At 33.7% G+C, this 26,944-nt stretch overlaps 1 protein-coding gene across 1 annotated transcript; it reads left to right on the forward strand.

Moving 5' to 3' along the window:
* LOC138696969 (uncharacterized) lies at positions 1-26,784 on the forward strand. The gene is made up of 9 exons (XM_069822510.1): positions 1-191; positions 5,164-5,315; positions 8,105-8,186; positions 11,627-11,652; positions 14,301-14,336; positions 17,475-17,610; positions 22,146-22,231; positions 22,584-22,611; positions 25,436-26,784. Exons 1-9 carry the CDS (start codon positions 110-112, stop codon positions 25,495-25,497), a joined length of 690 nt encoding a protein of 229 aa, XP_069678611.1. The 5' UTR covers positions 1-109; the 3' UTR covers positions 25,498-26,784.
* The last annotated feature ends 160 nt before the right edge of the window (positions 26,785-26,944 follow it).

Below are 26,944 nucleotides of genomic sequence, written 5' to 3' on the forward strand. Positions count from 1 at the left end.
GTAACTGCTATCAGTCTTTGCAGTTGTGACAACAACTTAGGTGACACAGTGACATAAAGATAGTTTAGGAGGATATCTCTGATTACTGAACTCTAGCGGAGCATTAAATATGAATTCATGCAATTCATTTGTAATTCTTCTCGTGTTAATATTTGAACCACAGATTAAAGGACTTCAAGATCCATTTCTCTGTAAGTAAAGTATTTATAGAGTATTTCTAGTCAAATATATAAAAATTTACATGTTACTACTCATTTTAGACATTATCACATGCATGATAACAGGGTTCACGTAAGGAAGAATGTTTTGCGATGTGAATTCTTAGCTACTCAGTTCACAGCACTGTGTAGTTTACAACTCTTTTACAGTTAATCATTCGAAATAAATTTCCTAAACCTAATACTACTATATCTCTATGGGAATCTTACACCTGTTTAACTAACAAATGTTCTCTCTTTCTTGGTACTGTGGTAAAATAGACGAATAACCTACATCGCTTTTTTGGTTAATAACGAATAAAAATTCGCTACGGCGCCGGAGAACGAACCCAGGACCTCCCAGTGTTTTTTTCCTTTGTGACCTTACTCCACGTTCGTCATTATATTACGTCATCCTACAAGGAGCGCACTCATAGCCTACATGTAACTGACTTGTGCGACCGGGACCCTACAGTTAGACAAGTAATGGGTTCGATACCCGGCGCCGAAGCGAATTTTTCTCCGTTATTAATCAATAATAACCATAACAGATAATTCTGTAGGACGCAAAATTAATAATCTTTACATATATCGCTTTTCTTTAAATGGAGTTAGTTGCTAAGCTACGCGAAAGTGTGATTATATAATTACATTTTACTTTTCCATAGCTTGGGTACTAATGCTAACAAGTACAAGATTTTTTATTGTTTATTATATTCTATTTCTACTCTTAAATTGTGTCCTAGACGTTGTAAAACATTCCTGTAATTGTTGAAAGAAAATCACATAAACCTTAAAAGTACTAGACGGCATTTTGCCAAAAAGAGTAGGGTTCCTTTATATATTATGATCCTGGATAATATTTCAATATTTTAATAATTTATGTCATAATGAAATATAGTTCAGAATAGTTATAGTAGGCTATTTTTCAATAAACCTCGTAAGATAGCATTATTGTACATTTTGTAAGATATACTTATGAAATTTACAGGCTAACTCAAATAGACTGTTTGCAAAGTGTACTAAAAACTTGGGAAAATATAGGTTTCGAAAAAATAATTTAAAATTAAACTTATATTATGCTGTTGGTCATTATTGCCCTACGATTTGAATAAGCACATTTACTGAATATTCTCAGAAAATTATTATAGCGGGTGATTCACGAAAATTTACGGTCACTTACGGAGCTTATTTCCGAGTTACACTAATTTGAAATTGTTGTAAAATGCCATTTTTCTTTAGTTTTAAGGGGAAAAGAAAATTACAAATAGAGAATGAACTATTCAGAAGTATCATTACTTTAATTGGCTAGTGTTCTGAAGCTAAAAATGTGTTGGTAATTGCTTCTACAGATTTTGTTTTTGAAATTTTAACTAAAATTTACATCATTCTTACGCACTTATCATAAAAATTGTTACAAAACATACATATGACTTTAGGCACTTGATTCTTTACAGTTTAATTATGCATCCTAACGTACAGTCTTAAAGAATTTACAAGAGTGGCGTGATTTGTAACAAATGCGTAAGAAAATGTAATTTTGTAGTTTCTATATAAAGCAACTGTGGAATTCACAATATATTCATATCTTCAGAATATTAACTAATTAAAGAAATCATACTCCTGAATATTTCATTCTTTATCTGCAATATTCTTTTACCCTTAATACTCAAGAATAATGGGCGGCCGGGTAGCTCAGTTGGTAGAGCAGCTGGCTACGGACTGGAAGGTCCGGGGTTCGATCCCAGGTGGTGACAGGATTTTTTCTCGTTACCAAACTTTCAGAACGGCCCCGAGGTTCACTCAGCCTCCTATAAAATTGAGTACCGGGTCTTTCCCGGGGGTAAATGGCGGTCAGAGCGTGGTGCCGACCACACCACCTCATTCTAGTGCCGAGGTCGTGGAAAGCATGGGGCTCTACCTCCATGCCCCCCAAGTGCCTTCATGGCATGTTACGGGGATACCTTTACCTTTTACCTTTTTACTCAAGAATAATGGTATTCTACAAACAACTTCAAATTACTGTAATTCTGAAAATATTGAGATTATGAAAAATGTTTATATGACATTCTTTTGCTTAGAATGTCTTCGGAATTAAGCTCCGTAAGGGACTGTAAATCCTCGTGAATCACCCTGTATATTTTGTATAATTATTTACAAAAGAAAGCTATGTATTTATATAAACAAATAAAAAAGCATAAAATTGCAATATTACACTCTGTACATAACCACAGTGTCTTAATCTTGTAGGCTAAGTTGATATTCATATGTAAGATATAATAATAAGCTTATATTATGAAACAAATTTATAATGTTACACTTTATTGCACGACTTATAAATTGTTTAGGAAAGGAGCGAAGCAAAACTGTACGTATAGCATTACAAACGTGTTTCATATGTTATTTCTGTACGACAGCATTAATAATGAAATAACATCAGATTTGTGGTGATAGATAGTTTGATATCATGGTCTATGAAGAATGAGGTTTCTATGGCAACAATGATGTATTAAATACTATAGCACGGCAAATCGTTTCATAAAATTAACTCTATGGTACAAGTTATGCCGTCATGATAGAATACATGACATTTTAGTTGTCATGGTAATATTTTACGGCTCTGGTACACATTATGTAGTTTCACTAACGATATAAACTGTTTATGCTCGACCATGCTGAAATGTAGTAATTATACACCTGGTAGCAGCCCTTTAATGGACCTCATTAAATACACCTATTCATTAAAGTTCAGGAGTTCCACCAATCAGAAAATACCATTGTGGCAATATGCAAGCGGAAGTATCGATTATCCTCGGATATGCAATCGAAAGACAACTAGCGCGAGATTAGATTAATAATTAGCGTTAATTGTAAATAATATTCAAATAAATTCAATTTGTCATCTCGTTTTTCAAAGTCTAATAAAATTTCAATGTTATATCAAGATTAATGTTTACTTTACTCTCTAGATTATATCAAGGTCAATGTAGACATTTGTTTCTCGGAAAAAAATCAATACTTCCGCGTCTGCGCACTTCTCACAATTTACGAGGTATTGCACAATGTCAGTTCCGCTCCTCAGTCAGACAAGAATAACATGAATACTTATGAATAATTTCAAGTTAGAAATATGGTCGAGCATAAAAAGTCGTATGAAACTTGACTATAATGGTTATTAAGGCGCTCGTATGAAAATTATGAAACTCGCTTGCGCCTTAATTACTACCATTATAGGCTCGTTGCATAATGTACTATTATAATGCTGGAATACAAAAATGTATTGAACATTACACGCTTGTGACTTTATCTTGATATGCATGCTTTTCAGAAACTGAAGTTAGGTAGTCAATATATAAGCTGAAGTAAGTTCAGTGTTAAATCACTTAAAACTTGAACTGTTTTATCTTTTTATGCAGTTGCTATTCGTAAGTGTGAGAAAACTATTCTCCTGAGTTTAATATATCATCTGCGAGATAACATCCAGTCAGAAATAAAAACAAATCGGTGAAGTGGAGAGAGTGAATAAAAATATATTTGCGGCATATTCCACTTGTGTGAGACTACAGAATCGACATTTTCAAGCATCCATTATAGGCTAAGTGTGTTGTGGTTTAAATGCGCTATTATGGTGCTAATTATAGCTCAGAATAAGAGTGAATGTAGACATTTGTTACCTATGAAGACTGGCAAGTTACACCAACGAAAGACTTTTTTATCCTAGAATATAACATTTGGTCATATGTGAACAATAACAAAATTTAACATTGTGCTCATCAAGCATTGTTGGGTCCACACCTGTGGAGTAACGGTCAGCGCGTCTGGCCGCGAAACCAGGTGGCCCGGGTTCGAATCCAGGTCGGGGCAAGTTACCTGGTTGAGATTTTTTCCGGGGTTTTCCCTCAACCCAATAGGAGCAAATGCTGGGTAACTTTCGGTGCTGGACCCCGACTCATTTCACCGGCATTATCACCGTCATATCATTCAGACGCTAAATAACCTAGATGTTGATACAGCGTCGTAAAATAACCCAATAAAATAACAAAAAATAAAAGCATTGTTGGTTGTGTTTCCTTGCCAACTGGAATACATTTTGTGCTCAACATGGATTTCATCTTTCGCTGATGAAACTACAATGGTACCTTATCATCACATAGTGCCACTAAGATAATCTCGTATTTAAAAACGATTGTATCACGTTATAGAATTGCAGGTCTCTGCCTAACAGTTTGAAATAATCAACTCAAACACGTGACCCGTACATAACTTGAGGTGCATTAATTCCCTACGTTTTAAATTGTGGTTCGTTAAAAGACAGAAATAGTACATTGTACCTTACAAAACTAAAGAGATAAGCAAATGCCTATCTTGACAATGATAAATTATGTCTTACATAAGGAATTTTATCTCAAAAACAGTTGAAGGTAGACAGCTGATTATTTTACAGCTTATGGACACATAACGTGACTTTATGCTGAAACAGTAGGTTTCCTTTAATTTATTACCTTACTGAGAAATAATTGTTTCCCAATTTGTATATTTTATTAACGATTTTCAGTATATCACCTCTTGTAACACCTCCATAATTTAACACATTTAAAAACATTTTTTCTGTACATGTAAAACATTCAAATCGTGATAGTTTATTCAGCTTTCTAGAATGAATAGAAGATTATTTTGCATACAAAAACTAAAATTAGGAAAAATAAATATCAAATAAAACATACTGTATATATATGGGCATTTTTCTTCTAGAATATTGAACTTTCTCACTGCACACTCATTTAATTATAGAGTCATATATAATGCACCATTTTAAAGAGGAAAATCAAATAAAATATTGGACAAATAAAAAATAAATCAATACTTTCACTCATAACCCAACTCCGTTGCCCCTTAAAGGTGCGAGTTCCTGAACCCAGGACTATTTCATATTCTGGTAACATATTTAAACTTGAACGTGTTCTAGCTCTCTGGAGTCGAAGTCCAGTTAACGGAGACGGTGCAGATTCCTTTGTGCCACCTGGGTACGAAAACGGGAATGGTATTTTGGAGTCTCATCCCGAGGTCTCATCAGTGAGAGCTAAAAGAGACACTAGCGAAGCGAGACGAACTTCTGAGGTATGAAATACATTCAAGTGTAATGTCACATTATGCGTGTACCGGTATATGAATACATGAGACACAAATGCAGACAATTTCATATTCATAACAATTAAGTATAAAATATATTTTGAAGACAATTACTTACTTACTTACTTACAAATGGCTTTTAAGGAACCCGGAGGTTCATTGCCGCCCTCACATAAGCCCGCCATTGGTCCCTATCCTGAGCAAGATTAATCCATTCTCTATCATCATATCCCACCTCCCTCAAATCCATTTTAATATTATCTTCCCATCTACGTCTCGGCCTCCCTAAAGGTCTTTTTTTCCTTCCGGCCTCCCAACTAACACTCTATATGCATTTCTGGATTCGCCCATACGTGCTACATGCCCTGCCCATCTCAAACGTCTGGATTTAATGTTCCTAATTATGTCAGGTGAAGAATACAATGCGTGCAGTTCTGTATTGTGTAACTTTCTCCATTCTCCTGTAACTTCATCTCTCTTAGTCCCAAATATTTTCCTAAGCACCTTATTCTCAAACACCCTTAACCTATGTTCCTCTGTCAAAGTGAGAGTCCAAGTTTCACAACCATAAAGCACAACCAGTAATATAACTGTTTTATAAATTCTAACTTTCACATTTTTTGACAGCAGACTGGATGATAAAAGCTTCTCAACCAAATAATAACAGGCATTTCCCATATTTATTCTGTGTTTAATTTCCTACCGAGTGTCATTTATATTTGTTACTGTTGCTCCCAGGTATTTGAATTTTTCCACCTCTTCAAAAGATAAATTTCCAATTTTTATATTTCCATTTCGTACAATATTCTCGTCACGAGACATAATCATATACTTAGTCTTTTCGGGATTTACTTCCAAACCTATCACTTTACTTGTTTCAAGTAAAATTCCCGTGTTTTCCCTAATCGTTTGTGGATTATTATTTAATATAATTCACATAGAATTTGTTTACATTGAAAATTGTGCTTGAAGTTTCTAGGTTAAAGAAGTTAATTGTGTATGCAATAATACTTTTCTAAGACATCAAATTTTTGCAAAACATACTTTCCATGCCATGAGTTTATGTCATGTAAGTAAAACAGAATAACTTTGAAGGTGAATTTTCATATCTGTTACGTTTCTTAAACACAATCTCTTAATTATTTCGTATTTATCACCATATTTAATGGGCACAGTTATCGACGCGTGAACCGAGGATACGAAACATGAACAATCCGCTATACTAAAAAAATATAACTTATAGTACAGTGTGTGAATTACAGCGAAGAAGTGAAACATCTGTTAAATACATTAACCCAATAACTAGGGCTAGGATTTTGATGAAACTGCATCTTTTTTCTAGTAAGCCAGAAACATAGCTGCTATAGTATTTATATGTTATATGATAAACTGAGTGTTTTAAGACATATTTGTAAGGGCATTTTTTTTGCATTTTTTTGCCTGTATCAACATCTTTTGTTTTATTCGGTCATTTTTTAGCCATTTTCATTTAATTTTGGCCATAAATCCCCATTATTAATGTAAAATAATGTCTATTTCCTTTTATATTTTCTTTACATATTTTGTCCATTAATACCCATTATTTTGTATAATATTTTATGCTCGACCATACCGAAATGTAGTAATTATTCACCTGGTAGTAGCTCTTTAATGCACCTCATTAAAATACACCTATTCATTAAAGTTCAGGTGTTCAGCCAATGACAAGTCACCTTTGTACCGTTATAAAACAGCAAGTATCGATTATTCTCGGATATGCAATCGAAAGACAATTAGCGAAAAGTCACGGAGGCTGGAAATCCAATACTGTCGCAGAAGGTTATGTTCTGTTACTATAATAATTAGCGTTAATTGTAAATAATATTCAAATAAATTCAATTTGTCATCTCGTTTTTCAATTCTAAATCAATTTCCAGGTTATATCAGGCTAATGTTCATCTTATTCTCTATCAAGGTCAATGACATTCGGCCTCGGAAAAAATCAATACTTTCGCGTCTGCGCACATCTCACAATTCAGGTCAGTTCGCACATAACCATAACGTGACCTAATTTTGAATAATTTCAAGTTAGATATATGGTCGAGCATAAAAAATCATATGAAACTTGCCTATAATGGTAATTAAGACGCTCGTATGAAAATTATGAAAAGAGCGCAAGCGAGTTTCTTAAATAAACATACTTGCGTCTTAATTACTATCATTATAGGCTCGTTGCATAATGTACTATTAATCGTTTTTCTACACAAAAATATTGCCATTTTAACGTAGTACATCCCACCTAATGAATCAGTCCAACCGCCCCTTCAATATAGACTCCTCTATACCTGCTAATTCCGGATAAGAGTGGTCTTGTGGTAGACTACACAGAAACTAAAAGTAAAGTAAATCCATGGTGCTACAGCCCATGAAGGGCCAAGACCGATCAGCCGACTGCTGACCTCACGTCCACATGCCGACGCAGAGGTGAACGATCATACATGGAAACTACATCAAATAAAATAATTAAAGTGTACTACTTAGAAAAAATTATGTAAAATTTAATTTAATTACTAGTCTAAATATTAAGTAGTACAAAACCTCTTTTCCTACTAAGGCAATTATGTAAGACCAATTCTTAGGGCATTTTAAGGGCATTTTTTAAAGATTTTTAGGTCATAAATGCATTGCTTTTAGGACATTTTTTCATGATTTATAGGTCATCAAAATCATAGCCCTACTTATTACATTGAAATATATAGTGTAATGTTTTAGTAAGATCGACTCTTTCTCTTTAACAGCCATGCTGTGCAACTCATATGACGTCATTAACGGAGAAACAAAACAGAATTTTACAGGAATGTTACGAAGAGCATATACAAGGTAACACAAAACTGTCACATGCAATACAAGCTTGCTAAATGTCATTTCTGTTTATTCACCTTTTATAATTTTATTTTTACTTCAATTTTTATTGCACCTGAGTCTTTGGATGTACTTCACTCCCACTCCTTCTACTAATGAACTTCCAACTGTCCTCCACATTGAACCAAGGCTGCATATAGTAAACGGCACTGAGTTAGTGAGTATAGTACGTTCCAGAAATATGTTCGCGTTTTCCAGTGACAAAAGAGCTTTCAATATTGAATCATATTCTCGCACAGGTACTGTCCGTTTGCCTACGTCGCATCCCGATTTCCCCCACCTGCTTCTGCTCGTCCCTCTGTAAAAGCTGGGCTGTCTTAGCTCTTTTCTGAAAACATTAATTTCTGTTAGGAATTGGACGTTTACGTAATATTATGCAACTGTTTAAAATAACTTAAATAAAAGGACCTCGTTAAGTAATTAACTATCACGTGATTTCTCCCCTTTCTTCGATCCTGCGACATAACCACTTGGACGGACAGTAGATAGCATGTCTGAGTAATTTTATCTGTGCGGGTCGGGCAAAAATGAAGATTGAATTTACAGTACGTAAGGTACTCTTTTATAGAGTAGGTGCAGAATTATTTCAACATGAGTTACTAGTACGAAGGACGAAACTGGCAATTGGAATTAGATGCAATAGTCTATAGTGCGATAATATGCACAAAGAACTGAATCCTGTATCGAAATGAACGGCCATCATTTTCAAAAATTTGTTTAAATATCCATATTATGATTATTTTTCAATTTAACTTCATTCTCTATATTGTACGCTAATGTGCTGTAGACAGTATAATATACACTGCATAATGAATACGTCCACATGGACAGCTCAGTTCGTGAGTAAAAACACTTATTCTTAATATAGTACTGTATTTTGATTAAACAAAAACCTAATGAAAATTATCGAACTCAAAATCGCGATTTTCTTCCCTCCTATACCTAGTAAAGTGATTTCTTTGTGTTTTACGCCAGTATCATCGAACTCCAGTCGTGGAAGGGGGTAGCAAACTGTGTTTCTGGGTCTCTAAAGGTATATCCAGGTTAATATTAAAAATGTAAGTAAAAATAAAATGATCTCCCTGTACATATCATTATTATCAGCATCAATGACTGCATAGAATAATAAGTCCTGTTCAGACATCTGGAAATAGATCATTGCATGTATGAATTAGAGGCCTATTTAGGTACTGTCCTACTTCATATAGCTATCAGCTCTTCATCTATTCTTATCGACATTCTGGATTTCGATTTATTATGGTTCATTCCCATTAAATCCTAGAAGAATTGTTGGATCTAAGGTTATCATGTCGGTTTATATACCTACAGTATGATATTTTCTGTATTATTCTGCTTCCCTTCCATTGTTGATTACATTTAGTTAAAATAACAGGAATGTATTTGCAATTCATCAATTATGTTTTTAGAAATCATGTCGAAAGATGCGGTATGATGGCAAACCTGATGAATACGCTTCAAAGCATCAATCATAATAAAATGCCTTCAAACTTCCTAGTTCTACTGGCAAAATCACTGACAGTCAATTGATATTAAAAGGAACCACTCCCCATGTTAAAAGATTAAAGAACAAAATTATTTATTAAACTATGTTACACGATCTTACAGCTTTTCTTTCAACCAGCCATTTCATTAAATAACGCAGTACTGAAATATTTATTTATTTATTCTGGTGTAGTTAAGGCCATCAGGCCTTCTCTTCCACACCACCAGAAATACAAATACAATAACAGAAATAAAAAGGAAAAAAACACTATAAACAAAGTAAATTCACACAAAAATAATCTCTTCACACGCACGGAAAATAGCCGCATACTAGCCATACCAACACATAAGACTTCATCGTATTCATCATCATACACAATCTCGCTCTCGCGCTTGTGGAATACCCTACCCAGTGACATCAGAGACTGTCGGAATTTAGTAGCGTTCAAAAGCAAACTTCTTAAGCATTTTCTTACTGCGTAGAATAGGTTTAATTTTTATTTCGTTAATAAAAAAAATTTTCTCTCTTCTTAATTTTTACAATGACCTGTCTAGCTTTTATTAGTCTGTTAATTCTTTTAGTACTTTGATTTTTATTGTATTTGTAAATTCAATATTAATTGTAATTATAATTGCAATTGTATTCTTTATATTGTAGTTGTAATCCCCTGGTAGAGGGGAAGAGAAGGCCTGATGGCCTTATCTCTACCAGGTTAAATAAATAAATAAAATAAAAAATATACACAGGTTGCAGTCACACACACTTATCGATATGTTCAGAATTCAGTTTTGTTAAGTGTGAAGAGAATGTAAATTTCGTAATCAATGAACCTTGTCTTCCATACCTCAGTGAAAAATATGGCATTTCGCTTTACAACTGGGATGTTGCAGGCTTACTATTTGGAGCGAGGGGTTTTTTACGAAAATTTATATGTATAAACTTAAATCCTTTAAATTTCCCTTTTATGAGGTTCAGAAGATTGTAATGGAAATTCTGAAGGCCTCTCTTCAAATTTTACACTATCATCTATATGTTAGCACGTAAATTTTCGTTTTAATGTACAAATCGAATCAGTATTTGCTCGTTTCATTTCCTTTATCTTTTATGTTTGTTAATTCCGGATCCCAGTGGTCAACCTCACTTGAGGACGGATGATTTGAAATCTTAGTAGTTTGTTCGGTTTCTCCATCCTAACTGCGTATAGGAAAGGGTTCACCTACTTATATATGAGGAAATGCTCAGAAAGATTATCATCACTCTAATAACCTCTAATAAAAATACTTTTATTCTTTTTTTTTTTGTTTTATACAAAATTATCAACAATAATCTCACTAGAGATTTTGATTTTTCTAGAAAAAATCAAAACTTGAGTGGGATTTAATTGACTATTGCACAATTAGAAGAAAGTATATAAAGATTAGAAGAAATAAAGTGCTCTAATGCAATAAAATATTAATTGACTTACTAAACTTCTATTTCACTACTGTTGCCTTCACCAAAATGTTTGAATGGAGCCGCCAATTTCAGTCGACTATCAATGCGGAAAAAAATTACGATCGCAAAGCATGTTTTATATTACCATAAAGAATAAATTTGCATTTTGAAAAGTTGGCAAACAAAGAAACAAATGCTAAGGTAGTGATAAAAATAAACAAATGCTAGGGAAGCGATAAAATTAAACAAATGCTACGGAAGCTATAAAATTGTGCGATAACCAGCCATGATTGGTACCGTTTTATTGGTCAAAACTAGTATGACGTAGTAAAAGTGTAATAGTTAATTATAGATTGTGATTATTTTACAAACCCAGCACAGTTGTGACTATCTGTTTTACTGAATGTGGGTTTGCCTCTATTTTAATTTTAGTAAATCCTTCTTGCTATTCCTGTTTCAGATATGCACGATGAGAGTAGTGCTTTGGTGAGTAGACTATAATGAAATAAATACAAAATGAGCTTTAAAATTCATATAGTAAGTGAAAATAACATTTCTACACGTCCACATTGACTGAAATTACTATTTGTTTATTTACGTAACGTGTTTTTGTGTATAACGATACGTCAATAATAATAATAATAATAATAATAATAATAATAATAATAATAATAATAATAATAATAATAATAACAATAATAATAATAGTAGTAATAATAGTAGTAATAATAATAATAGTAATAATAATAATAGTAATAATAATAGTAGTAATAATAATAATAGTAATAATAATAATATAATGCGAAATTTATACCTTTCTTTGAATGCAAGTATTTCCCTCACATTATCCCATCCTTCCAAACTCTAAACTGGCTACGGCTTAACGAACGTAGAAATTTATATTCCCTTGTTCTCCTTTTCTAAGTCCTTCACACCTCTACACCTACCTACCTTGCCTCCCGTTTCAGTTACCTGTCATCATATCATAATCTCTTCACACGCACGCAAAATAGCCGCATACTAGCCATACCAACACATAAGACATCATCGTATTCATCATCATACACAATCTCGCTCTCGCGCTTGTGGAATACCCTACCCAGTGACATCAGAGACTGTCGGAATTTAGTAGCGTTCAAAAGCAAACTTATTAAGCATTTTCTTACTGCGTACAGTAGGTTTAATTTTTACTTAGTTAATAAAAAAACTCTCTCTTCTTAAATTTTACAATAAACTGTCTAGCTTTTATTAGTCAGTTAATCATTTAGTTTTTTGATTTTTATTATATTTGTAAATTTAATATTAATTGTAATTATAATCGTAATTTTATTCTTAATTTTGCAGTTGTAATCCCCTGGTAGAGGGGAAGAGAAGGCCTGATAGCCTTATCTCTACCAGGTTAAATAAATAAATAAATAAATAAATAAATAAATAAATAAATAAATAAATAAATAAATAAATAAATAAATAAATAAATAAATAAAATGAAATAAAAACATGAACTTTGTAGTACGAAAGTCAGTTGAAAATAAATAGGACCGGAAAGTGTTGGAGCAGATATGGACATTCTTTTCCAAAAAACTAGATACATAAAAAAACACCAAATATTAGTAAATCACGTGTTCTTACTTCAACTCGGTATTTTATTCCCCTCAAAAGGTATAACAGGAAACATCCAGTGCTGAGCTACTCTCGACAAAATGCCAGGTGTGCGATCACCGAACGAAACTCTATTAGTGACTTCTCCCGGGTTAATATTTGAAAACTTAGAATCTTTGAAGCTCTGAATGCTAGCCTCCTGTGAGCTACAATGACGTATAACAGCATAGTGTTTATCTTATACAATATTCCAGTGATGTCAAAGCAAGCACATTTTTCTGACCTTGACTTCGTGCGCCGGCATCAAGCGCTAAGTATGGAAAGAGGAAGGGTTGTGTATATGAATAAGCAACCTGTTGGATTAAGAAAACAGTGGTGCACAAACTTCAAACGGAACGTGAAATTTTATGTCTTTATTTTTATATGGCTTCTTTCTGTTTAATATTATCTATATTGTCTGTAAAACAAAAGTACTAACACTGATTTCTTAATATTGCACTTGTGTTTTAAATCTTAATAACATAATAGAGAGTTAAGAAGGAATATTCACTTAGATTCCATAGTAGTATAATATTATACTGTATTAAGTGGATGAAACACATCATTCATAAAGAAAGTGTTATTCCAAAGAAAGAGATTGAGTATGACATGATAAGTTGGAATTTATATTGATGGTATCTTTAGCCTTACAAAAGTAATCAATAAATAAATCAAAACAATATTACAGTACAAAGCAAAGTTACCTAGGTACTGTATCTATTTTAAGTGTAACTAATATTACATAACAAAACCCTTATCGCATTATGCTTTTAAGGTGATATTTGTGAGCAACTTCCTATCATCAGAATATTAAATTATTTTCTCGAAATGTGCTGAAGCTATAGAGCTGAAATTTTTACAACACATGGGCACGTATCTTTTGCTTATGATGTAACAGTAGTTGCTTTGTTAATTCATTTCCTTACAAACAATTCCCATACGGATATTTTCAAAATTTTCAATACACTATCTTCAGTAATACGTATATACGGTATATTAGATTTACGAAAACATTCTGTAAGGCTACTAAATAAACAGGCCTATATCTGAAAATTTCACTTTTCTATACGAAAGATCGAGAAAATATTTCTTTTGAATAAAAAAATCAAACTTGTGAAAAATGAGCATTAATATTTAAACTTACATTCTTATAATGCACTTATACTTCTCAGGCAAATCTAAGAAATTAACATGGATACAGTTTTAATAAGTTCTCTTCCCTTTATCTATTCAATCAGTGCTGGCCATCACTGAATATAGCTCGACCAAGCGGCATATACCACTTCTTTCGTCTGTCTCTTTCCTTTCCGCTGTAAAGCGCTCAGGCTCTCCTGGGCTCTAAAGCGCGCCCTTGCTCCTGTGGGCATCAATTGACATGCCTGCAGTATTCTAATAATCTTGTAATGGTGAGAATCTATACTACGATTAATTGATCACACAAGCTATCTGTTCAATACATGACGACGTACTAATTCATATATTTCTTCTTTTTTCAGTGTTCCCTTCAATGCTTGGGGGAGAAGGAGAACATGGTGAGATGATACAACGCTGTGTGAACACTTCCTTCCTTCTATGCTTATACCAATCCGAATCGGGCAAAACGTGTGCGTAAATAGAATTTTATTACTGCCTCAGGTGAAGGAAGGCGTCACGGAGACTCCAAAGAAATGTGATAATTTAGAGAGAACCACAAAACTGTAGTGAATTCTGCTAGGTCATCAAATATCAATCACAACTGTAGGTGAACTACTCACCATTTCTGGCTGCCTGGAGTTCACCTCCTGCTATCTGCACAGTAGGCCTACCGAAAGAAAAGACACCGTGATTGAGCGACAAGATTGTAGTATACCTTGATTTTATATTAACAGAATTATTTGAATTTTGTTGACAGAGAAGTGCTCTTTATTTTAAGGGGAGAGGAGGGTATTTTTTATTTTTTTTTCCCCATTTCTTGTAAAATATTAATATGTTTTACGTAGAGAGCTCATTTCTATAGAAACTCAACCAATATTTTGAAAAAAAAAGTATTTGGTGGCCACAGCTGAAAAAAAAAAGTCCCCATTGCAAGATTTTACTAACACCGATATATCTTAGCCATTCTTAAAGATAAATGGAAACAGTTTGTTACAATTTACTTGCAAAAGCATGCTCTACAAACTGGCTGTAACAGAATTTTGATATTAGTCCTTACATTTGTAAAATAAACAATTAAAATTTAATAACACTTTTTTATTTTCTTTCTTGCAAACAGACAGGCATATTTTTTAAGTGAATTCAATTAGGAAACTTCTGTTACAGAGAAAAGTTTCCTAAAGTCTAGAGAATGTGTGTTCTAAATTTTAATGCATGTATCTTTAATAGTTCAGAAATTATTCGATTTTTGTCTGGCAACGTAGCAAAAAAAAAATGAAGTTACTGGAAACCGATAAAAGCGGGCGTGTGATTTAAAAATTCATAGCGCAGGAAGTTTAAAAATGGCATCTCAACATCCGATAAGGGCACAAACACCCACAAAATGTTATAGAAGGTATTCCACACATATCATAGAGTATTTTGAAGAATTTATTTTTTTAAATTTACCCATTTTTCACCTAAAAATACCGTCCTCTCCCCTTAATGCCGACCTTAATTCAACAAAGTTTAAGAAATTTTAAACATGTCCTGAGCTTGTCCATGAGAAGATATACAAAATATTTACACTTAATCCAAAAATGCTGCTCTAATTGAACTTAATTTAATTGCGATAATATAGATTAATATTTGTACAAAAGAATTTTCAAATTATTTGTAATGTTGGTAACCATAATATTTAAAAAAAGAATCACCAAAATCGCACTACTGACACTTTTGGTAGGTCATCCTGTTCAAATACTTGCATATTTTCAAAAAGTGATTATTATTCAGTGGAGTAGGAAAACAAATAATACTTCATTATATCGATGGCTGAGGTCCAGACTGTTCTAAGTCCAACTTTTTGTAACAAAGAAATCTGTGTTTCGTTGTGTTCCAGTTCTTGTCTGCATATATGAATCGAACAAAATTGTAAATATTCCTCTCCATAAGGTTGCTGTGAAGCTATTCCAAATTGTTTCATGAAGCTTTGAATGTCAGGAGCTTAAAATAGCTCTGCTGAAAAAAAATAGTAAAATGGACTTGGAACAGTCTGGTTCGGAGCCATTGATATATTAATCTAGTTTACTATATTTAAGAGACATGGTGAGGACCCATAAGCTAATACATTGAATTAGGGATGAGCAGGGTCCGTCTATGCTTATCTACTTAACAATTATTAAATATTAAAATACTTGTCACATTGTATTAGCTTGAACGTTTTCGGCTTGAATAATCCATCTTCAGAAAATTATGCCTGAGAATACATATGATTGGTACATGCGTGTTATGTAGTACAATGTAAACAATGAGTTAATTTGAGCCTCTACCATAAACAGTTGTGGACTGAAATTAATTAAAATATGGTTAAAATTATATATATATATATATATATATATATATATATATATATATATATATATATATATATATATATATATAAGCTGTGGTCAATAAAATATTAAAATGTTAAAATAAGGTTTGTCACAGATGGTTCAGCAAATTGCAACTCATGACAACATTTTATATTTTAACATTTTAATTTTTTTTGATCACAGCTTATATAGCTTTTTGTTTTAACCATATTTTAATTAATTTCAGTCCACAAGTGTTTATGGTAGAGGCTCATAATTAACTCATTTTTCACGTTGTACTACATAACACGCATGTACCAATCATATGTATTCTCAGGCATAATTTTCTGAAGATGGCTTATTCAAGCCGAAAACGTTGAAACTAATAAAATGTGACAATTATTTTAATATTTAATAATTTTTAAGTAGATAAGCACATACGGACCCTGCTCATCCCAAATTCAATAGTTTACTATACATTTCCTGATTCAGGAACACCCTTAAGTGTTATCATATGACGAAATGAAATTATTTTCTTATATTTCCTAATAAATACAATGGGTAATATTATTTAAAAAATGTTTTGTTCGGAGGAAATGGCATAATCTAAAAAAACTGACCCTAATGATGTTGTCCAGCCACAACTTCCTCTTATTCTATTCATAACTGGAATATGAAAAACCAAATTACAAAGCCTCTGTTATGCTACCGCCATATTGCAACGTGCACCAGTGTTAAGCCTTGCGAGGGATGCGGTCTGGATAGAGCAATGAAAATGAAATTCTCTTTCTTTTCGTCTTCCTTTCTCTTTATATCTTCTTTCTTTCCTCCTTTCTGCATCCATATGTGTTTCATTATAACTCTGTAATCTTCTTCACTCACACACCTCGCTGACCATTTTACTCTTTACTTCATTATTATCATTTAATTTCTACCGTTACATTCGAGACTCAATTTTTCATTTAATTATAATGTAGGCTAGCCTCAAATAGGATTTTCTTGATTTTCGAAACAAAGAAGGATATTAAAAATTCATATATTTTTATTATTTAATAACAGTTGTTCAATTTATCTTTGAAAATGTATTACATTTATTTTCAAATGTGTTTTCAAGAATAAAATAACTAAGACGTAATATATTGACAGCAGGAAGATCTAGCAAATCTAAGTAATAACAATTAGCATTAATTTAATTAATCACTTCAGACTGACCGCGAGGGATACATTGTTGACGAGGGATTCATTCCTGGAGTTCAAGATTTATACCCCGAGCAGACTATCAAAGCCGCTGTTCAAACACTTGCACCGCCCTGCACGGGACGAGCTAATGAACTTGCAAAAGGTAAAAAAATTATTATAATTTTTATTATTATTATGAGGTGTATCACACAAGACAGAGACAGAGGTAAGACAGCTGGTGTGCAGTTCAATATCGCCTACGACTATAACATATCACTGAAAAGGAAACGGAAAAGAAGTGACAATCATTATAGTGTTCAACATGGAGACAGTGTTCACTGTTTACGGGGTAAACTGAGGAACATTTGTATGAAGAAATTAATAAATATATGAAGAAATATAGCATTCAGTAAAAAAAAAAAGAAATATTAATGGCTGAATAATTAATGATTCTAAGACTATTACTATACATTACAGAATGGTTGGTTGTTGAGTGATTGAATTACTGAATGGTTGGCTGTTGAATGATTGAATTACTGAATGGTTGGCTGTTGAGTGATTGAATTACTGAATGGTTGGCTGTTGAGTGACTTAATTGCTGAATGGTTGGCTGTTCAGCGATTGAAATACTGAATGGTTGGCTGTTGAGTGATTGAATTACTGAATGGTTGGCTGTTGAGTGATTGAATTACTGAATGGTTGGCTATTGAGTGATTGAATTGCTGAATGGTTGGCTGTTGAGTGATTGAATTGCTGAATGGTTGGCTGTTGAGTGATTGAATTACTGAATGGTTGGCTGTTGAGTGATTGAATTACTGAATGGTTGGCTGTTGAGTGATTGAATTACTGAATGGTTGGCTGTTGAGTGATTGAATTACTGAATGGAAGGCTGTCGAGTGATTGAATTACTGAATGGAAGGCTGTTGAGTGATTGAATTACTGAATGGTTGGCTGGTGAGTGATTGAATTACTGAATGGTTGGATGTTGAGTGATTGAATTACTGAATGGTTGGCTGTTGAGTGATTGAATTACTGAATGGTTGGCTGTTGAGTGATTGAATTACTGAATGGTTGGCTGTTCAGTGATTGAATTACTGAATGGAAGGCTGTTGAATGATAGAATTACTGAATGGAAGGCTGTTGAGTGATTGAATTACTGAATGGAAGGCTGTTGAGTGATTGAATTACTGAATGGAAGGCTGTAGAGTGATTGAATTACTGAATGGTTGGCTGTTGAGTGATTGAATTACTGAATGGTTGGCTGTTGAGTGATTGAATTACTGAATGGTTGGCTGGTCAGTGATTGAATTACTGAATGGTTGGCTGTTGACCGATTGAATTACTGAAGGGTTGGCTGGTCAGTGATTGAATTACTGAATGGTTGGCTGTTGACTGATTGAATTACTGAATGGTTGGCTGTTGAGTGATTGAATTACTGAATGGTTGGCTGTTGAATGATTTAATTACTGAATGGTTGGCTGTTGACTGATTGAATTACTGAATGGTTGGCTGTTGAGTGATTGAATTACTGAATGGTTAGCTTTTGAGTGATTGAATTACTGAATGGTTGGCTGTGGAGTGATTGAATTACTGAATGGTTGGCTGTTGAGTGATTGAATTACTAAATGGTTGGCTGGTCAGTGATTGAATTACTAAATGGTTGGCTGTTGAGTGATTGAATTACTGAATGGTTGGCTGGTCAGTGATTGAATTACTGAATGGTTGGCTGTTGAGTGATTGAATTACTGAATGGAAGGCTGTTGAGTGATTGAATTACTGAATGGCTGGCTGGTCAGTGATTAAATTACTGAATGATTGGCTGTTGAGTGATTGAATTACTGAATGGTTGGCTGTTGAGTGATTGAATTACTGAATGGTTGGCTGTTGACTGATTGAATTACTGAATGGTTGGCTGTTGAGTGATTGAATTACTGAATGGTTGGCTGTTGAATGATTTAATTACTGAATGGTTGGCTGTTGACTGATTGAATTACTGAATGGTTGGCTGTTGAGTGATTGAATTACTGAATGGTTAGCTTTTGAGTGATTGAATTACTGAATGGTTGGCTGTGGAGTGATTGAATTACTGAATGGTTGGCTGTTGAGTGATTGAATTACTAAATGGTTGGCTGGTCAGTGATTGAATTACTAAATGGTTGGCTGTTGAGTGATTGAATTACTGAATGGTTGGCTGGTCAGTGATTGAATTACTGAATGGTTGGCTGTTGAGTGATTGAATTACTGAATGGAAGGCTGTTGAGTGATTGAATTACTGAATGGCTGGCTGGTCAGTGATTAAATTACTGAATGATTGGCTGTTGAGTGATTGAATTACTGAATGGTTGGCTGTTGAGTGATTGAATTACTGAATGGTTGGCTGTTGAGTGGTTGAATTACTGAATGTTTGGCTGTTGAGTGATTGAATTACTGAATGGTTGGCTGTTGAGTGATGGAATTACTGAATGGTTGGCTGTTGAGTGATTGAATTACTGAATGGTTGGGTGTTGAGTGATTGAATTACTGAATTGTCGGCTGTTGAGTGATTGAATTACTGAATGGTTGGCTGTTGAGTGGTTGAATTAATGAATGGTTGGCTGTTGAGTGGTTGAATTACTGAATGGTTGGCTGTTGAGTAATTGAATTACTGAATGGTTGGCTGTTAAGTGATTGAATTACTGAATGGTTGGCTGTTGAGTGGTTGAATTAATGAATGGTTGGCTGTTGAGTGGTTGAATTAATGAATGGTTGGCTGTTGAGTGGTTGAATTACTGAATGGTTGGCTGTTGAGTGATTGAGTTACTGAATGGTTGGCTGTTGAGTGATTGAATTACTGAATGGATGGCTGTTGAGTGGTTGAATTAATGAATGGTCGGCTGTTGAGTGATTGAATTACTGAATGGTTGGCTGTTGAGTGGTAGAATTAATGAATGGTTGGCTGTTGAGTGGTTGAATTACTGAATGGTTGGCTGTTGAGTAATTGAATTACTGAATGGTTGGCTGTTAAGTGATTGAATTACTGAATGGTTGGCTGTTGAGTGGTTGAATTAGTGAATGGTTGGCTGTTGAGTGGTTGAATTAATGAATGGTTGGCTGTTGAGTGGTTGAATTAATGAATGGTTGGCTGTTGAGTGATTGGATTACTGAATGGTTGTCTGTTAAGTGATTGAATTACTGAATGGTTGGCTGTTGAGTGGTTGAATTAATGAATGATTGGCTGTTGAGTGGTTGAATTAATGAATGGTTGGCTGTTGAGTGGTTGAATTACTGAATGGTTGGCCGTTGAGTGATTGAATTACTGAATGGTTGGCTGTTGAGAGATTGAATTACTGAATGGATGGCTGTTGAGTGGTTGAATTAATGAATGGTCGGCTGTTGAGTGATTGAATTACTGAATGGTAGGCTGTTGAGTGGTTGAATTAATGAATGGTTGGCTGTTGAGTGGTTGAATTACTGAATGGTTGGCTGTTGAGTAATTGAATTACTGAATGGTTGGCTGTCAAGTGATTGAATTACTGAATGGTTGGCTGTTGAGTGGTTGAATTAATGAATGGTTGGCTGTTGAGTGGTTGAATTAATGAATGGTTGGCTGTTGAGTGGTTGAATTAATGAATGGTTGGCTGTTGAGTGATTGAATTACTGAATGGTTGGCTGTTAAGTGATTGGATTACTGAATGGTTGGCTGTTGAGTGGTTGAATTAATGAATGATTGGCTGTTGAGTGGTTGAATTAATGAATGGTTGGCTGTTGAGTGGTTGAATTACTGAATGGTTGGCTGTTGAGTGATTGAATTACTGAATGGTTGGCTGGTGAGTGACTGAATTACTGAATGGATGGCTGTTGAGTGGTTGAATTAATGAATAGTCGGCTGTTGAGTGATTGAATTACTGAATGGTTGGCTGTTGAGTAGTTGAATTAATGAATGGTTGGCTGTTGAGTGGTTGAATTACTGAATGGTTGGCTGTTGAGTAATTGAATTACTGAATGGTTGGCTGTTAAGTGATTGAATTACTGAATGGTTGGCTGTTGAGTGATTGAATTACTGAATGGTTGGCTGTTGAGTGATTGAATTACTGAATGGTTGGCTGTTGAGTGATTGAATTACTGAATGATTAGCTGTTGAGTGGTTGAATTAATGAATGGTTGGCTGTTGAGTGATTGAATTACTGAATGGTTGGCTGTGGAGTGATTGAATTACTGAATGGTTGGCTGTTGAGTGGTTGAATTACTAAATGGTTGGCTGGTCAGTGATTGAATTACTGAATGGAAGGCTGTTGAGTGATTGAATTACTGAATGGTTGGCTGTTGAGAGATTGAATTACTGAATGATTGGCTGTTGAGTGGTTGAATTAATGAATGGTTGGCTGTTGAGTGGTTGAATTACTGAATGGTTGGCTGTTGAGTGATTGAATTACTGAATGGTCGGCTGTTGAGTGATTGAATTACTGAATGGTTGGCTGTTGAGTGGTTGAATTAATGAATGGTTGGCTGTTGAGTGGTTGAATTACTTAATGGAAGGCTGTGGAGTGATTGAATTACTGAATGTTTGGCTGTTGAGTGATTTAATTACTGAATGGAAGGCTGTTCACTGAATTACATTGTAATTTTTTAACAGCTTTATTATCCAATTGTCCGTCTGTGATCTGCATCTTGAATAACACAGTTGTAGCATTATCATCACAACGTTTATATCTGATTTAGGTATGATGGCCAAAGACCCCGAGAAGTACAAGTGCAACCCTGCGCTCTATTATGCCATATTGTGCATTCTGGTGGACGTTGAGGAAGTAAGTAAATACATTATTTGAAACCTACAAGATGTGCAATATATAACTTTTGTAATATTTTTTATTTTTCGCAACGGATCAATTTCATGTTCTATGCTACATATTATAACATCATTTTCAATGATTCAGATGTACCAATATTAATACCAGATTTCATAATTTCACTAGAGAAATTAAGATCATTATTCCATTCGTAGTAGAGGATGAATAAAATCTATACTTAAAACAATCAGAAAATAAATCAATTTTCAATATCATTACAGTTAGAGAATTACATATATCTGACAACGTATTGTTTTCTACGACTGAATTTTCAAGAACGTGTTAACAGTAAACTATTTTTTTTTTTCAGAATTGTCCAAAAAGCTTAAGGCGTGAAAGTGAGTATCATTAAAGATGTAAGAAATAATTAATGTTGTTGCTATAAATATTATTAAAAGAGTATGCATTCTCTAAACCCATTCAGAAACTTTCTCCCGCCAGATTTAAAACAAATTCTAGTGCAAACCCTCGTACTACCACTGTTTGACTGTTGCGACGTAATACTTACAGACTTGACAACTGACCTTTCGAACAAGCTGCAGCGTGTGCACAATATGAGTGTCAGATTCATCAGCAATGCTCACAAATTTGACCACATTACACCCTCGTTCAAATCTTTATCCTGGCTGCAACTTAGTAACCGTAGAACACTTCATTCGCTCTCTCTTCTGTTTCGAGTTCACCACACTTCTACTCCAAATTATCTTCGTTCCCGGTTTAACTACTTATCCTCCAATCACAATCTAAACACCAGGTCACAGGAGAGTCAAATCCTAGCAATTCCTGCCCACAGAACATCGCATTATTCATCCTCTTTTACTGTCTCAATACCCCGTGAATGGAAGTCTCTACCTCAGAAGATTAGGGGCTGCCAGACAATAACCACTTTCAAGAAAAGACTAAACGTTTTCTTAAGGGCGCAGTCAAATTGAAGTTATAATTGTGATCAAGTTTAATAATTTAATTAAATTTAGGTATGATTATTATTATTATTGTTATTACTATTATTATTATTATTATTATTATTATTATTATTATTATTTCTTTGTACTTTTAGTGTAAATTATTGCTAATGTTTTTGTTATATTGTTTGTGCTGAACTGTAATTGGCCTCTGGCTGTTGTACAGCACATTAAATATAAGTAAATAAATAAATAAATAAATAAATAATTTTATTGTTATGAAGATAAAAAGAATTGTCATTGTATTATATTAATTATGTTTTATTATTGTATTGTGTTGCTTTGTATTGTATTGTATTCTTAAATTTATATATTTTCTCACCATTCGTGAGCTGCCACAAGGGACAAAAAGTAGGCCTACTAACAATAGAAATTTTTACAAGTTCATGAAAAACCATTAATTTTGTTTTAACTATGAAATTCTTACAAGTACATAGCTGCAAATAATTTTTTTTTGAGATTAGTGGAAATATATATATTCACAGCATTGTAGTAATTTCCTATAATACTGGTTGAGTGGAAGAGAAGGCCGAATGGCCTTAACTCTGCCAGTTAAAATAAACCATTATTATTATTATTATTATTATTATTATTATTATTATTATTATTACTATTATTTACTTACTTACTTACAAATGGCTTTTAAGGAACCCGAAGGTTTATTGCCGCCCTCAAATAAGCCCGCCATCGGTCCCTATCCTGAGCAAGATTAATCCAGTCTCTATCATCATATCCCACCTCCCTCAAATCCATTTTAATATTATCCTCCCATCTACGTCTCGGCATCCCCAAAGGTCTTTTTCCCTCCGGTCTCCCAACTAACACTCTATATGCATTTCTGGATTTGCCCATACGTGCTACATGCCCTGCCCATCTCAAACGTCTGGATTTAATGTTCCTAATTATGTCAGGTGAAGAATACAATGCGTGCAGTTCTACGTTGTGTAACTTTCTCCATTCTCCTGTAACTTCATCCCGCTTAGCCCCAAATATTTTCTTAAGAACCTTATTCTCAAACACCCTTAACCTATGTTCCTCTCTCAGAGTGAGAGTCCAAGTTTCACAACCATAAAGAACAACCGGTAATATAACTGTTTTATAAATTCTAACTTTCAGATTTTTTGACAGCAGACTATGATAAAAGCTTCTCAACCGAATAATAACACGCATTTCCCATATTTATTCTGCGTTTAATTCCCTCCCGAGTGTCATTTATATTTGTTACTGTTGCTCCAAGATATTTGAATTTTTCCACCTCTTCGAAGGATAAATCTCCAATTTTTATATTTCCATTTCGTACAATATTCTCGTCATGAGACATAATCATATACTTTGTCTTTGCGGGATTACTTCCAAACCGATCGCTTTACTTGCTTCCAGTAGAATTCCCGTGTTTTCCCTAATCGCTTGTGGATTTTCTCCTAACATATTCACGTCATCCGCATAGACAAGCAGCTGATGTAACCCGCCCAATTCCAAACCCTGCCTGTTATCCTGAACTTTCCTAATGGCATATTGTAAAGCGAAGTTAAAAAGTAAAGGTGATAGTGCATCTCCCTGCTTTACCCCGCAGTGAATTGGAAAAGCATCAGATAGAAACTGACCTATACGGACTCTGCTGTATGTTTCACTGAGACACATTTTAATTAATCGAACTAGTTTCTTGGGAATACCAAATTCAATAAGAATATCATATAATACTTCTCTTTTAACCGAGTCATATGCCTTTTTAAATTATTATTATTATTATTATTATTATTATTATTATTATTATTATTATTATTATTATTATTATTATTATTATTGTTGTTGTTATTGTTCTTATGAAGATGAAAAGAATTGTCATTGTATTATATTAATTATGTATTATATTGTATTGTAGTATTGTATTGCTTTGTATATTATTGTACTTATTACGTTATATTCATAGCAATGTAGTGATTTTCTATCATACTGGTTGAGTGGAAGAGAAGGCCGAATGGCCTTCACTCTGCCAGTTAAAATAAATCTTTATTATTATTATCATTATTATTATTATTATTATTATTATTATTATTATTATTATTATTAAATTCTTGTCTTCATTCTTGACAGAATCAGTGTTTTCTTATAGAATTTGTGATGTGTTTACGTACCTTCCGACGCGGTACTACTGTTATAGCATGTATCATTGCTCATTAATGTGTGTTTCTCTTCACAGGTGATTATTGCACAGAATATCGACGCAGAATGCTCAACATCAAACTAAACATGCAGCTGTGACCCTCACTTTTACAAGAATGAAGTGTTGAATTTTGCATTTATTTGTCTTGCCTGATGATACATCATTTACTTGAGCTTGATATAAACTGTCACGTCTTTCGTTGACTAATTTCACTGCATAGGAGCACTCCCTTCCTTTTACTGTCATGCTATACGGAATATAAAGAATATATTTTCTGAAGCTACAAGAAATACATTTCGGAATATTGACCAAATGTAGGGTTTCACTAGCGAATAGGGATTATAAAGAATGGACACTTCGCGTCGGTACCTTTGATGTAGCCGGACTGATTTCAATGACCTTCAAGCCAGCTAAAGCGTCAGATTCTGCTTTCTCCCTAGAGTTGGCGCTGACATCACACCAGCTAGCAGTTGACACAGCGGAAATATAGCACATACAATTACTACATCTAGGTACATTATGTACTCAAATAAAATAAATTGGATCCATAAAATAATAAATCCTTCATTAACTGTAATGTCTAGACTCTTGATTTCCTTTATAATGAGAGTTGAGACGTTGACCCCAACAACAATTAAAATATGTAATGATTTGATAGCACTGAAAATGGAAAAACAAAACTCTTATGAGAAGTAAAACCATATACCTATATTAAATGATATACAAATATTAAACGAATGCGATACTTAATTTTATAATGTATTATATTGTTTTATAATATAATTTATTATATCTGAAATATAAAATATTATTATTACAACTAGTTCGTCACTGAGAATTAAGGAAAAGCTGTTAACTTGAATTTATTTGAAGCAAAGCGTTACTGGATTATGCAACAAGGTAGGCGATGTTTGGATCCTGTGTCTCAACTGTATTCTCAATATTATTATCTCAGCGTATGCTCGATTACACTAACCTCTAGCGCTTGAAAGTGGAACTAAACGCTGGCGCACAGTGAAACAAAACACAGGAAAATTCGCTCAGTGTCCATTCTTTATAATCCGTATTCGCTGGTTTCACCGTGCCTAACAGCGCAAAAGTGATTCCATGCAATCTGCATCTCTTCATAACGACTTTTCTTAAACTATTGAATATATGTTATTCACATTTAGTATACTGATATGAGTCAATTATAGGGGAATGACACAATTTGAACATTATTAGAAGTGGTGATTTTTAACAATTTGAAATAAGAAATTTAGAATTTTGATTTTTACACTTAGCAATTTTGTGGCATTTATAGATTCGTCATTTAGTGTTTTCAAGGGAAAAAAATGACCCACCCTAGGAAAAGGGACGTCAATTCGGAATTCGTAATTATACAGGAGAACGAAAAAACGACCTGGGTGTAAATATTGATTTCTCGATCTTAGCGCCATCTGTTTGATCGAACTTTGAACTACGTGACGACTTCACTGCCATCGATGTGGAAGCAGTTTGCAATACAACGGAAATTTTATTTTTATAAAGGTCTGCACTTAACTT

The sequence above is a fragment of the Periplaneta americana genome, chromosome 3, assembly GCF_040183065.1.
Source record: "Periplaneta americana isolate PAMFEO1 chromosome 3, P.americana_PAMFEO1_priV1, whole genome shotgun sequence".
Classification (NCBI taxonomy): domain Eukaryota; kingdom Metazoa; phylum Arthropoda; class Insecta; order Blattodea; family Blattidae; genus Periplaneta; species Periplaneta americana.

Bases quoted from the DNA above. Each gene is read 5' to 3' on its own strand.
- LOC138696969 (XM_069822510.1), top strand. From the start codon at position 110: ATGAATTCATGCAATTCATTTGTAATTCTTCTCGTGTTAATATTTGAA. The intron at 14,337-17,474 runs GTGAGATGATAC...TAATCACTTCAG, and splicing joins TGGGGGAGAAGGAGAACATG to ACTGACCGCGAGGGATACAT. The intron at 22,612-25,435 runs GTGAGTATCATT...TTCTCTTCACAG, and splicing joins AAAAAGCTTAAGGCGTGAAA to GTGATTATTGCACAGAATAT.